Source organism: Bolinopsis microptera, chromosome 12 (genome assembly GCF_026151205.1).
Source record: "Bolinopsis microptera isolate Bmic1 chromosome 12, MBARI_Bmic_1.0, whole genome shotgun sequence".
NCBI lineage: Eukaryota > Metazoa > Ctenophora > Tentaculata > Lobata > Bolinopsidae > Bolinopsis > Bolinopsis microptera.
In genome coordinates, this window is record NC_087083.1 from 4,032,960 (window position 1) to 4,046,817 (window position 13,858).

The 13,858-nt window shown below is 47.3% G+C and overlaps 1 protein-coding gene across 2 annotated transcripts in view; it reads right to left on the reverse strand.

Annotated features, from left to right (window-relative positions):
* LOC134824420 (autophagy-related protein 2 homolog A-like) overlaps positions 1 to 13,858 on the reverse strand; it is a 101,645-nt gene that overhangs the window by 21,729 nt on the left and 66,058 nt on the right. For both annotated transcript variants that reach the window (XM_063836324.1, XM_063836323.1), the window contains exons 24-29: positions 7,926 to 8,080; positions 3,048 to 3,249; positions 2,705 to 2,824; positions 1,481 to 1,610; positions 1,213 to 1,323; positions 830 to 1,005 (exon numbers count right to left, since the gene is read on the reverse strand). In XM_063836324.1, the coding sequence (XP_063692394.1) occupies positions 830 to 1,005; positions 1,213 to 1,323; positions 1,481 to 1,610; positions 2,705 to 2,824; positions 3,048 to 3,249; positions 7,926 to 8,080 (894 nt within the window). The remainder of the gene's footprint in view (positions 1 to 829; positions 1,006 to 1,212; positions 1,324 to 1,480; positions 1,611 to 2,704; positions 2,825 to 3,047; positions 3,250 to 7,925; positions 8,081 to 13,858) is intronic.

Here is a 13,858-nt window from a genome sequence, read left to right on the forward strand (position 1 = left end):
TGTTAGTCCACTCTCCGGGGTCATATAGGTCACCCTAGTGGGGGGTACTGGTGTTAGTCCACTCTCCGGGGTCATATAGGTCACCCTAGTGGGGGTACTCGTGTTAGTCCACTCTCCGGGGTCATATAGGTCACCCTAGTGGGGGGTACTAGTGTTAGTCCACTCTCCGGGGTCATATAGGTCACCCTAGTGGGGGTACTGGTGTAAGTCCACTCTCCGGGGTCATATAGGTCACCCTAGTGGGGGGTACTAGTGTTAGTCCACTCTCCGGGGTCATATAGGTCACCCTAGTGGGGGGTACTAGTGTTAGTCCACTCTCCGGGGTCCTAAAGGTCACCCTAGTGGGGGGTACTAGTGTTAGTCCACTCTCCGGGGTCATATAGGTCACCCTAGTGGGGGGTACTGGTGTAAGTCCACTCTCCAGGGTCATATAGGTCACCCTAGTGGGGGTACTAGTATTAGTCCACTCTCCGGGGTCATATAGGTCACCCTGTAAAGGTTACTAGTGTTAGTCCACTCTCCGGGGTCATATAGGTCACCCTAAGTAGGGGATACTTGGTTATAAAGGTCTCCCTAAGTGGGGGGTACAGGGTCATATAGGTCACCCTGAGAAAAATGGGGTTCACATCCAAGCTGTGACTTTCTCTCTAGTGATAAGCGACTCAACTGTTGCATGTGGCTTCTCATCTGCCCAAAACCTACAATTTTGGCGATTGACATGACATTGTATGTACGGAGATACGATGTTATCTACATCATGTAGTGTACACGAAGTAACTATATAAGCGGTTGGAAAAGAGGTTGATCCACTAATTTCTCTGACACTCACCTCACTAGAGATGTACACAAGAAGGTCTCTAAGAGCCGCGCACGCGTCCGCGCACGTGCCAATATGTAACATGTTGTTCTTTATATCAATCTCAAACTGTGGAGACTTCTCATTGGGCGAGATCAGCATCTTTATCATCAGCTCAAACAGGTCCAGGTCTATGAGCTTCACGTAGTCTGCCAATGTTTCACGTGATCAACATTGCAAAGTAACCATGGTAACGAGGGTATAACATTGAACAAATATATCAAAATATATCATCGTGAAAGTAACAATACCAACATTCAGATGATACACTTTTAAAGTAAGCTGTTGTCAAGGAGGGAATTAACTAATTAATATATTAACTAATTAACTAATTAATAGATTAACTAATTACTAACCAGTAACAGGGGTCTCATCCTCACTACCAGGAGCTAGATACAATGACAAGTCTTCTAATAGCACTCTCAGAGAAGTTACAGAACTTTCTAGAGCTAGATTACTGCTGATACCTGTAACCATGGTAACTGTAAATGGGCTGTTACGTGACCAACATGTCATTCTTTATCTTTTAGTAGATCACAATTCAGATCTTGTTTGAGTTATAAACATGAATATTTGAACTGCAAGATTATTCAACTACCCTGAATCCTCTCTCTCAGTACTAACCTAGACTCTGAACTGTAAGAAGTAGCTTCCAAGGTAGGTAAAGAGGCCTGTAATCAACAGCCAGGTTCCACAAGTGAGTGTGTAGTGAAGTAACACTGAGAGGCAGCTTGTAACCCGGTACAGTGTAGTCCTGTGAGATAATGTAAAGGTTACCAGGTTACCAGGTTACCAGGTTACCAGGTTACCAGGTTACCAGGTTACCAGGTTACTAAGTAACACTGAGAGGCAGCTTGTAACCCGATACAGTATAGTCCTGTGAGATATTGTAAAGGTTACTAGGTTACCAGGTTACCAGGTTACTAGGTTACCAGGTTACCAGGTTACCAAGTTACTAGGTTACCAGGTTACCAGGTTACCAGGTTACCAGGTTACTAAGTAACACTGAGAGGCAGCTTGTAACCCGGTACAGTATAGTCCTGTGAGATATTGTAAAGGTTACTAGGTTACCAGGTCACCAGGTTACTAGGTTACTAGGTTACCAGGTTACTAGGTTACTAAGTAACACTGAGAGGGAGCTTGTAACCCGGTACAGTATAGTCCTGTGAGATATTGTAAAGGTTACTAGGTTACCAGGTTACCAGGTTACTAGATTACCAGGTTACTAAGTAGGAGGGAGCTTGTAACCCGGTACAATGTAGTCCTGTGAGATATTTTTAAGGTTACTAGGTTACTAGGTTACCAGGTTACCAGGTTACTAGGTTACTAAGTAACACTGAGAGGGAGCTTATAACCAGGTACAGTATAGTCCTGTGAGATATTGTAAAGGTTACTAGGTTACCAGGTCACCAGGTTACTAGGTTACTAGGTTACCAGGTTACTAGGTTACTAAGTAACACTGAGAGGGAGCTTGTAACCCGGTACAGTATAGTCCTGTGAGATATTGTAAAGGTTACTAGGTTACCAGGTTACCAGGTTACTAGATTACCAGGTTACTAAGTAGGAGGGAGCTTGTAACCCGGTACAATGTAGTCCTGTGAGATATTTTTAAGGTTACTAGGTTACCAGGTTACCAGGTTACCAGGTTATTAAGTTACTAAGTAACACTGAGAGGGAGCTTATAACCAGGTACAGTATAGTCCTGTGAGATATTTGTAAAGGTTACCAGGTTACCAGGTTACTAAGTGCTGACCTCAGTCTAACACCAAACTTATCACTGATGCCCCCTTCCCCCCCCCCCCGGCCCCCCTCCCCCCTCCCTCCCCCTCCTGCCTCTTCTTCATTTACCTGAACATCAAAGAACTCCATAAGTTGTAAGGCGAATGTTTCCTCCCTGGGCTTTACGTAGACTCTGTGACACACGTTTTGTAAAGCAACAGCTAGCGTTATCTCTTTAATATTCTTGCTCTGTAACAAGTAGTTAATATAAGTACATATTAGTATTTAATAATATTATATTAGCATATATTACAATCCTCTGAAATAAGAAGAGCAGATAAGTAACATCCAAAACAAATAGACCGCAGAACTATGTGAGAATTGGTTACGTAGGGAGCTTGAGAATTGGTTACGTAGCAAGGTTAAATTGAAATAAAAACACCTAACTTTTAAGATATCTGTAGAAACAAACCTGGTCAAAGAAGACTTTAGAAGCTAGAGTAAAGAATCCGTAATCTTTGTTACTGTCCGGCAGGAGATTAGTGAGACGAGAAGGTAGAGTGTAGAGTATCTCGTTAAGTTGTGTTGTGTTTATGAAGGAGCCGGTTAGAGTGGAGGTGGACACACCAACTGGAGAGTTGTTGCCGTGTAGAAGTGTGCCAGTTTCCGAGCTCCTGATAAATGTAGTGTCAGTCACGCTGTCTTATATAATGAGTGTACCAGAACTCTCATAGATATAAATATCTATTGAAGGTCTTTTATGTAAATTATAATGGTTAAATTGGTAAGTTATAGGACCTAATACGGAGTCCAGTGGCACAATGGGGGGGGGGGGGGGGGGGGGGGGGGGGGGGGGGGGGGGGGGGGGGGGGTGTCATGTCCGTCTATGTCCGCCTATGTCCTGTCCTTTTTGGATTCTATGAGACAACAGACGTGTTTTTTGGGACATTGGCGGACTCGGACGGACATTGGCGGACTCGGACGGACATTGGCGGACTCGGACGGACATTGGCGGACCCGGACGGACATTGGCGGACTTGGATGGACATTAGCGGACAAACATTTTGAGGACTGAAGAGTACTGAAGAGTACTGAAGAGTACTGAGGAGGATGGCTGAGAAGGATGGCTGAGGAGGATGGCTGAGGAGGATGACTGAGGAGGATGACTGAGGAGGATGACTGAGGAGGATGACTCATGACTGAGAGGGAGGAGAAGGATCAGGAAGACCCAGGAGGAGGAGGAGGAGGAGGACCCAGAGGGAGGACCTAGGAGGAGGAGGAGGAGAACTGAGGAGGATGACTCAGGAGGAGGAGGACTCAGGAGGAGGACTGAGGAGGACTGAGAAGGAGGAGGACTGAGGAGGATGGCTGAGGAGGATGGCTGAGGAGGATGACTGAGAGGGAGGAGGAGGAGGAAGAGGAGGAAGAGGACTGAGGAGGAGGAGGACCCAGGAGGAGGACCCAGGAAAAGGCCCCAGGAGGAGGAGGAGGACTGGGGAGGAGGAGAACTGTTGAGGACTGGTGAGGAGGACTGAGGACGAGGAGGAAGAGTAGGAGGAGGACTGAGGAGGGGAGGAGGAAGAGGACTGGGGAGGATCAGGAAGACCCAGGAGGACCCAGGAGGAGGAGGAGGAGGAGGACCCAGGAGGAGAAGGACTGAGGAGGACTGAGGAGGAGGACTGACGATGACTGAGAAGGAGGAGGACTGAGGAGTACTGAGGAGGATGGCTGAGGAGGATGGCTGGGGAGGATGGCTGAGGAGGATGGCTGGGGAGGATGGCTGAGGAGGATGATTGAGGAGGATGACTGAGAGGGAGGAGGAGGAGGAAGATGAGGAAGAGGACTGAGGAGGAGGAGGACCCAGGAGGAGGACCCAGGAAAAGGCCCCAGGAGGAGGAGGAGGACTGGGGAGGAGGAGAACTGTTGAGGACTGGTGAGGAGGACTGAGGACGAGGAGGAAGAGTAGGAGGAGGACTGAGGAGGGGAGGAGGAAGAGGACTGGGGAGGATCAGGAAGACCCAGGAGGACCCAGGAGGAGGAGGAGGAGGAGGACCCAGGAGGAGGAGGACTGAGGAGGACTGAGGAGGAGGACTGACGATGACTGAGAAGGAGGAGGACTGAGGAGTACTGAGGAGGATGGCTGAGGAGGATGGCTGGGGAGGATGGCTGAGGAGGATGGCTGGGGAGGATGGCTGAGGAGGATGATTGAGGAGGATGACTGAGAGGGAGGAGGAGGAGGACTCAGGAGGAGCAGGGGCGTGCACAGGATTTTTGAAAGGGGTAGGCGAGCCTACCGCCGCGAGGGAAGCGAGTGGCGGCAGGTGCCCGGGGGCGCAGCCCCCGGAAAATTTTTGACTGAATTATAGAATTATATGCTAAGCCAATAGGATTAAGGATATCATTAGAGAAGGTTCAGACAGTTGATACACACTTGGTCATTAGAAATTTTTGAACTTTATCAGCCTAGATGCCAAGTGGATATCATCAGTCATCTAACATTGTACATGAAGATACTAGATCAAAGTAGATACTTTAGCTCCTCTTTCCCATATTAATCTGCCTCTCTCTAATCTCTTGACTCTTTTGAGCTTGAACTGTTTCTTAATGTGTTGCCATTTCTGACTGTATACTGGACTAAGTAACGTAATGATCATTAATCACGAATGATTATAGATGTATGTAAGTATTAACTATTAAGAACTGATGAATATCAGGGAAATTATAATTTCGTACTTGTTGACCCAACCATGAATGAGTGGCTACCTAGAATTAGGGCAGCCATCCCATGGAAAATGTATGCACAAGGCATGTGTAACGGCCTTATTCAATTAGTTCGAAATTAGTACATATGTTTAAAAAGTAATACTTGTAATTGTGTTTGATGTTATGTCGTTTAATTTTTTTTGTGAACATTTTTATAAAATTTTTTATAAAAATATTTTTTTGCTATAAAAAGCAATTTTCGACAAAAAATTATAGGTCAACATTTCAAAAAGGGGGCGGCGGCCGCCTCCATCGCCCCCCCCCCCTGGGCACGCCCCTGACTGGAGGAGGACTTAGGAGAAATGAGAAGGAGGACTGAGGAGAACTGAGGAGGAGGAGGAGGACTGAATAGGAGGAGGAGAAGGAGGGGGACTGGGAGAGGTCTGGGGAGGAGGAGGACTGATGAGAAGGATGAGGAGGAGGACTCAGGAGGAGGAGGACTGAGGACCGAGGAGGAAGATGAAGAGGAGGAGGAGGACCCAGGAGGAGGAGGACTGAGGAGAAGGACTGAGGAGGACTGAGGAGGACTGAGGAGGATGGCTGAGGAGGATGACTGAGAGGGAAGAGGAGGAGGAGGAGGAGGAGGAGGGGGACTGGGGGAGGACTTAGGAGGAGGATGGAGGAGGACTGAAGACTGAGGAGGAAGAGGAGGAGGATGAAGAGGAGGAACATTTTGAGGACTGAAGAGTACTGAAGAGTACTGAGGAGGATGGCTGAGAAGGATGGCTGAGGAGGATGGCTGAGGAGGATGACTGAGGAGGATGACTGAGGAGGATGACTGAGAGGGAGGAGAAGGATCAGGAAGACCCAGGAGGAGGAGGAGGAGGAGGACCCAGAAGGAGGACCTAGGAGGAGGAGGAGGAGAACTGAGGAGGATGACTGAGGAGAAGGAGGACTCAGGAGGAGGACTGAGGAGGACTGAGAAGGAGGAGGACTGAGGAGGATGGCTGAGGAGGATGGCTGAGGAGGATGACTGAGAGGGAGGAGGAGGAAGAGGAGGAAGAGGACTGAGGAGGAGGAGGAGAAGGAGGACCCAGGAGGAGGAGGACCCAGGAGGAGGACCCAGGAAAAGGCCCCAGGAGGAGGAGGACTGGGGAGGAGGAGAACTGTTGAGGACTGATGAGGAGGACTGAGGACGAGGAGGAAGAGTAGGAGGAGGACTGAGGAGGGGAGGAGGAAGAGGACTGGGGAGGATCAGGAAGACCCAGGAGGAGGAGGAGGAGGAGGACCCAGGAGGAGGAGGAGGACTGAGGAGGACTGAGGAGGAGGACTGACGATGACTGAGAAGGAGGAGGACTGAGGAGTACTGAGGAGGATGGCTGAGGAGGATGGCTGGGGAGGATGGCTGAGGAGGATGACTGAGGAGGATGACTGAGAGGGAGGAGGAGGAGGACTCAGGAGGAGGATTCAGAAGGAAGAGGAGGAGAACTCAGGAGGAGGACTCAGGAGGAGGACTCAGGAGGAGGACTTAGGAGAAATGAGAAGGAGGACTGAGGAGACCTGAGGAGGAGGAGGAGGAGGAGGAGGACTGAATAGGAGGAGGAGAAGGAGGGGGACTGGGAGAGGACTGGGGAGGAGGAGGACTGATGAGGAGGATGAGGAGGAGGACTCAGGAGGAGGAGGACTGAGGACCGAGGAGGAAGATGAAGAGGAGGAGGAGGACCCAGGAGGAGGAGGACTGAGGAGGAGGACTGAGGAGGAGGACTGAGGAGGATGGCTGAGGAGGATGACTGAGAGGGAAGAGGAGGAGGAGGAGGAGGAGGAAGAGGAGGACTGAGGAGGACTGAGAAGGAGGAGGAGGAGGAGGAGGACTGAATAGGAGGAGGAGGGGGACTGGGGGAGGACTAAGGAGGAGGATGGAGGAGGAAGAGGAGGAGGATCAAGAGGAGGAGGAGGACCCAGGAGGAGGACCCAGGAGGAGGACTCAGGAGGAGGAGGAGGACTGGGGAGGAGGAGGACTGTTGAGGACTGTTGAGGAGGACTGAGGACGGGGAGGAGGAGTAGGAGGAGGACTGAGGAGGGGAGGAGAAAGAGGACTGAGGAAGATCAGGAAGACCCAGGGGGAGGAGGAGGAAGAGTAGGAGGAGGAAGCATCTAAATGTTATTTCCATTTTTGTCCGTTTTTGTCCATTTTTGTCCGTTTTTGTCCGCTCTATTTTTTGTCCGTTTTGAAAATATAGGGTACCGAACGGACAAAAAACATGATCCCCCTATAACAGCAAAAATTGAACATTTTATTTAGCAATTTAAGTGTCCATTAATGTCCGCCTATGTCCGCCTATGTCCGTCTATGTCCGCCTATGTCCGCCTATGTCCGTCTATGTCCGCCTATGTCCGCATATGTCCGCCTATGTCCTGTCCTTTTTGGATTCTATGAGACAACCCGAGACAAGCGGACATAGACGGACGTGACACCCCCCCCCCCACAATAGATAAACTAAGCTAAGGTACTCGCAAATTTTAAGTTCGACTGATCTACCGCCTGTTTTACAACATACTAACACAAGTAATTTTCAATAATTTCACAAATGTAGTAGGGATCTATTAGTAGATGTTATTAGGGATCTATTAGTAGATATTAACTAACACTGAAAAGTAGGAAGTGTCCGGATCTCCTTCATGCTCCATAACAGTAAAGATGTGAGTGTTTATTATCTCCAGCAGCAGCTCACCAGTAGGGTTAACATGTAATGGGGACTGTTCGGGAGTAGGAGGGACTGTGCAGTTTAGTGACACTCTGCTCTGTGGGGAGGTGGTAATTAGTGGGGTAATAAGTGAGGTAATTAGTGAGGTGATTAGTGAGGTGATTAGTGAGGTGATTAGTGAGGTGATTAGTGAGGTAATTAGTGAGGTAATTAGTGAAGTAATTAGTGCGGAAATCAGCGAGGTAATTAGCGAGGTAATTATTGAGGTAATTATTGAGGTAATTAGTGAGGTAATTAGTGAGGTAATTAGTGAGGTAATTAGCGAGGTATGAGGGGTAGTTAATTTTTTGCTGATAACAATAAAATGAAAACAAAATTAAATATATATATACAACAAAGTATTATAGTTTATTTTTATGAATATTATCATTGCAAAACTAACAAGAATTGCGCCGGTCAGCGGACGCTAGATTTCCATCAACCGAAGGCATTGCCTTCTAAAATTTTAATTAACGATAGTTTTATGTTGGTCAAAATATCAAATAATGCTTCTTCATTTACCATTCTTGGGGCGCTAAGAAAGAACAATTATATAGGTGATTTAATATTGTATGGGCGTGGTCTTAAATATTCGAATTTTGGCGACAGAATCCTCGAATGAGTGGTATATGGCCCAACGTATGTCACTTTTGGCCCACCTGTATTAATTAGCTTTCTATTTGAAAAAGTTGAGTTGTAGGGGCAATGTAGGGGCTACAATGTAGGGACGAGGGGGAATAAGCTGGGTTATCTGTGGTTAGTTGCAGGAAACAACTAGTTCAGCCACGTGTAACTACCCTGTCTAACCTGTGGTTAGTTGCAGGAAACAACTAGTTCAGTCACGTGTAACTACCCTGTCTAACCTGCTGATAGTTGCAGGAAACAACTAGTTCAGCCACGTGTAACTACCCTGTCTAACCTGTGGTTAGTTGCAGGAAACAACTAGTTCAGCCACGTGTAACTACCCTGTCTAACCTGTGGTTAGTTGCAGGAAACAACTAGTTCAGCCACGTGTAACTACCCTGTCTAACCTGTGGTTAGTTGCAGGAAACAACTAGTTCAGCCACGTGTAACTACCCTGTCTAACCTGCTGTTAGTTGCAGGAAACAACTAGTTCAGCCACGTGTAACTACCCTGTCTAACCTGTGGTTAGTTGCAGGAAACAACTAGTTCAGTCACGTGTAACTACCCTGTCTAACCTGCTGATAGTTGCAGGAAACAACTAGTTCAGCCACGTGTAACTACCCTGTCTAACCTGTGGTTAGTTGCAGGAAACAACTAGTTCAGCCACGTGTAACTACCCTGTCTAACCTGTGGTTAGTTGCAGGAAACAACTAGTTCAGCCACGTGTAACTACCCTGTCTAACCTGTGGTTAGTTGCAGGAAACAACTAGTTCAGCCACGTGTAACTACCCTGTCTAACCTGTGGTTAGTTGCAGGAAACAACTAGTTCAGCCACGTGTAACTACCCTGTCTAACCTGTGGTTAGTTGCAGGAAACAACTAGTTCAGTCACGTGTAACTACCCTGTCTAACCTGTGGTTAGTTGCAGGAAACAACTAGTTCAGCCACGTGTAACTACCCTGTCTAACCTGTGGTTAGTTGCAGGAAACAATTAGTTCAGTCACGTGTAACTACCCTGTCTAACCTGTGGTTAGTTGCAGGAAACAACTAGTTCAGCCACGTGTAACTACCCTGTCTAACCTGCTGATAGTTGCAGGAAACAACTAGTTCAGTCACGTGTGACTACCCTGTCTAACCTGTGGTTAGTTGCAGGAAACAACTAGTTCAGCCACGTGTAACTACCCTGTCTAACCTGCTGTTAGTTGCAGGAAACAACTAGTTCAGTCACGTGTAACTACCCTGTCTAACCTGTGGTTAGTTGCAGGAAACAACTAGTTCAGCCACGTGTAACTACCCTGTCTAACCTGTGCTGTGGTTAGTTGCAGGAAACAACTAGTTCAGCCACGTGTAACTACCCTGTCTAACCTGCTGTTAGTTGCAGGAAACAACTAGTTCAGTCACGTGTAACTACCCTGTCTAACCTGTGGTTAGTTGCAGGAAACAACTAGTTCAGCCACGTGTAACTACCCTGTCTAACCTGCTGATAGTTGCAGGAAACAACTAGTTCAGCCACGTGTAACTACCCTGTCTAACCTGCTGTTAGTTGCAGGAAACAACTAGTTCAGTCACGTGTAACTACCCTGTCTAACCTGTTGTTAGTTGCAGGAAACAACTAGTTCAGCCACGTGTAACTACCCTGTCTAACCTGTGGTTAGTTGCAGGAAACAACTAGTTCAGCCACGTGTAACTACCCTGTCTAACCTGTGGTTAGTTGCAGGAAACAACTAGTTCAGCCACGTGTAACTACCCTGTCTAACCTGCTGTTAGTTGCAGGAAACAACTAGTTCAGCCACGTGTAACTACCCTGTCTAACCTGCTGTTAGTTGCAGGAAACAACTAGTTCAGTCACGTGTAACTACCCTGTCTAACCTGTGGTTAGTTGCAGGAAACAACTAGTTCAGCCACGTGTAACTACCCTGTCTAACCTGTGGTTAGTTGCAGGAAACAACTAGTTCAGCCACGTGTAACTACCCTGTCTAACCTGTGGTTAGTTGCAGGAAACAACTAGTTCAGCCACGTGTAACTACCCTGTCTAACCTGTTGTTAGTTGCAGGAAACAACTAGTTCAGCCACGTGTAACTACCCTGTCTAACCTGTGGTTAGTTGCAGGAAACAACTAGTTCAGCCACGTGTAACTACCCTGTCTAACCTGCTGATAGTTGCAGGAAACAACTAGTTCAGCCACGTGTAACTACCCTGTCTAACCTGTGGTTAGTTGCAGGAAACAACTAGTTCAGCCACGTGTAACTACCCTGTCTAACCTGCTGTTAGTTGCAGGAAACAACTAGTTCAGCCACGTGTAACTACCCTGTCTAACCTGCTGTTAGTTGCAGGAAACAACTAGTTCAGTCACGTTCAACTACCCTGTCTAACCTGTGGTTAGTTGCAGGAAACAACTAGTTCAGCCACGTGTAACTACCCTGTCTAACCTGTTGTTAGTTGCAGGAAACAACTAGTTCAGCCACGTGTAACTACCCTGTCTAACCTGTGGTTAGTTGCAGGAAACAACTAGTTCAGCCACGTGTAACTACCCTGTCTAACCTGTGGTTAGTTGCAGGAAACAACTAGTTCAGCCACGTGTAACTACCCTGTCTAACCTGTTGTTAGTTGCAGGAAACAACTAGTTCAGCCACGTGTAACTACCCTGTCTAACCTGTTGTTAGTTGCAGGAAACAACTAGTTCAGCCACGTGTAACTACCCTGTCTAACCTGCTGTTAGTTGCAGGAAACAACTAGTTCAGCCACGTGTAACTACCCTGTCTAACCTGTGGATAGTTGCAGGAAACAACTAGTTCAGCCACGTGTAACTACGCTGTCTAACCTGTGGTTAGTTGCAGGAAACAACTAGTTCAGCCACGTGTGACTACCCTGTCTAACCTGTTGTTAGTTGCAGGAAACAACTAGTTCAGCCACGTGTAACTACCCTGTCTAACCTGTGGTTAGTTGCAGGAAACAACTAGTTCAGCCACGTGTAACTACCCTGTCTAACCTGCTGTTAGTTGCAGGAAACTACTAGTTCAGCCACGTGTAACTACCCTGTCTAACCTGCTGTTAGTTGCAGGAAACAACTAGTTCAGCCACGTGTAACTACCCTGTCTAACCTGCTGTTAGTTGCAGGAAACAACTAGTTCAGCCACGTGTAACTACCCTGTCTAACCTGTGGATAGTTGCAGGAAACAACTAGTTCAGCCACGTGTAACTACCCTGTCTAACCTGCTGTTAGTTGCAGGAAACAACTAGTTCAGCCACGTGTAACTACCCTGTCTAACCTGCTGTTAGTTGCAGGAAACAACTAGTTCAGCCACGTGTAACTACCCTGTCTAACCTGTGGATAGTTGCAGGAAACAACTAGTTCAGCCACGTGTAACTACCCTGTCTAACCTGTGGTTAGTTGCAGGAAACAACTAGTTCAGCCACGTGTAACTACCCTGTCTAACCTGCTGATAGTTGCAGGAAACAACTAGTTCAGCCACGTGTAACTACCCTGTCTAACCTGTGGTTAGTTGCAGGAAACAACTAGTTCAGTCACGTGTAACTACCCTGTCTAACCTGTGGTTAGTTGCAGGAAACAACTAGTTCAGCCACGTGTAACTACCCTGTCTAACCTGTGGATAGTTGCAGGAAACAACTAGTTCAGCCACGTGTAACTACGCTGTCTAACCTGTGGTTAGTTGCAGGAAACAACTAGTTCAACCACGTGTGACTACCCTGTCTAACCTGTGGATAGTTGCAGGAAACAACTAGTTCAGCCACGTGTAACTACCCTGTCTAACCTGTGGTTAGTTGCAGGAAACAACTAGTTCAGCCACGTGTAACTACCCTGTCTAACCTGTTGTTAGTTGCAGGAAACAACTAGTTCAGCCACGTGTAACTACCCTGTCTAACCTGTGGTTAGTTGCAGGAAACAACTAGTTCAGCCACGTGTAACTACCCTGTCTAACCTGCTGTTAGTTGCAGGAAACAACTAGTTCAGCCACGTGTAACTACCCTGTCTAACCTGTGGTTAGTTGCAGGAAACAACTAGTTCAGCCACGTGTAACTACCCTGTCTAACCTGTGGTTAGTTGCAGGAAACAACTAGTTCAGCCACGTGTAACTACCCTGTCTAACCTGTGGTTAGTTGCAGGAAACAACTAGTTCAGCCACGTGTAACTACCCTGTCTAACCTGCTGTTAGTTGCAGGAAACAACTAGTTCAGCCACGTGTAACTACCCTGTCTAACCTGTGGTTAGTTGCAGGAAACAACTAGTTCAGTCACGTGTAACTACCCTGTCTAACCTGCTGTTAGTTGCAGGAAACAACTAGTTCAGTCACGTGTAACTACCCTGTCTAACCTGTGGTTAGTTGCAGGAAACAACTAGTTCAGCCACGTGTAACTACCCTGTCTAACCTGCTGTTAGTTGCAGGAAACAACTAGTTCAGCCACGTGTAACTACCCTGTCTAACCTGCTGATAGTTGCAGGAAACAACTAGTTCAGCCACGTGTAACTACCCTGTCTAACCTGCTGTTAGTTGCAGGAAACAACTAGTTCAGCCACGTGTAACTACCCTGTCTAACCTGCTGTTAGTTGCAGGAAACAACTAGTTCAGCCACGTGTAACTACCCTGTCTAACCTGCTGTTAGTTGCAGGAAACAACTAGTTCAGCCACGTGTAACTACCCTGTCTAACCTGCTGTTAGTTGCAGGAAACAACTAGTTCAGCCACGTGTAACTACCCTGTCTAACCTGCTGTTAGTTGCAGGAAACAACTAGTTCAGCCACGTGTAACTACCCTGTCTAACCTGTGGTTAGTTGCAGGAAACAACTAGTTCAGCCACGTGTAACTACCCTGTCTAACCTGCTGTTAGTTGCAGGAAACAACTAGTTCAGTCACGTGTAACTACCCTGTCTAACCTGTGGTTAGTTGCAGGAAACAACTAGTTCAGCCACGTGTAACTACCCTGTCTAACCTGCTGTTAGTTGCAGGAAACAACTAGTTCAGCCACGTGTAACTACCCTGTCTAACCTGCTGTTAGTTGCAGGAAACAACTAGTTCAGCCACGTGTAACTACCCTGTCTAACCTGTGGTTAGTTGCAGGAAACAACTAGTTCAGCCACGTGTAACTACCCTGTCTAACCTGTGGTTAGTTGCAGGAAACAACTAGTTCAGTGTAACTACCCTGTCTAACCTGCTGATAGTTGCAGGAAACTACTAGTTCAGCCACGTGTAACTA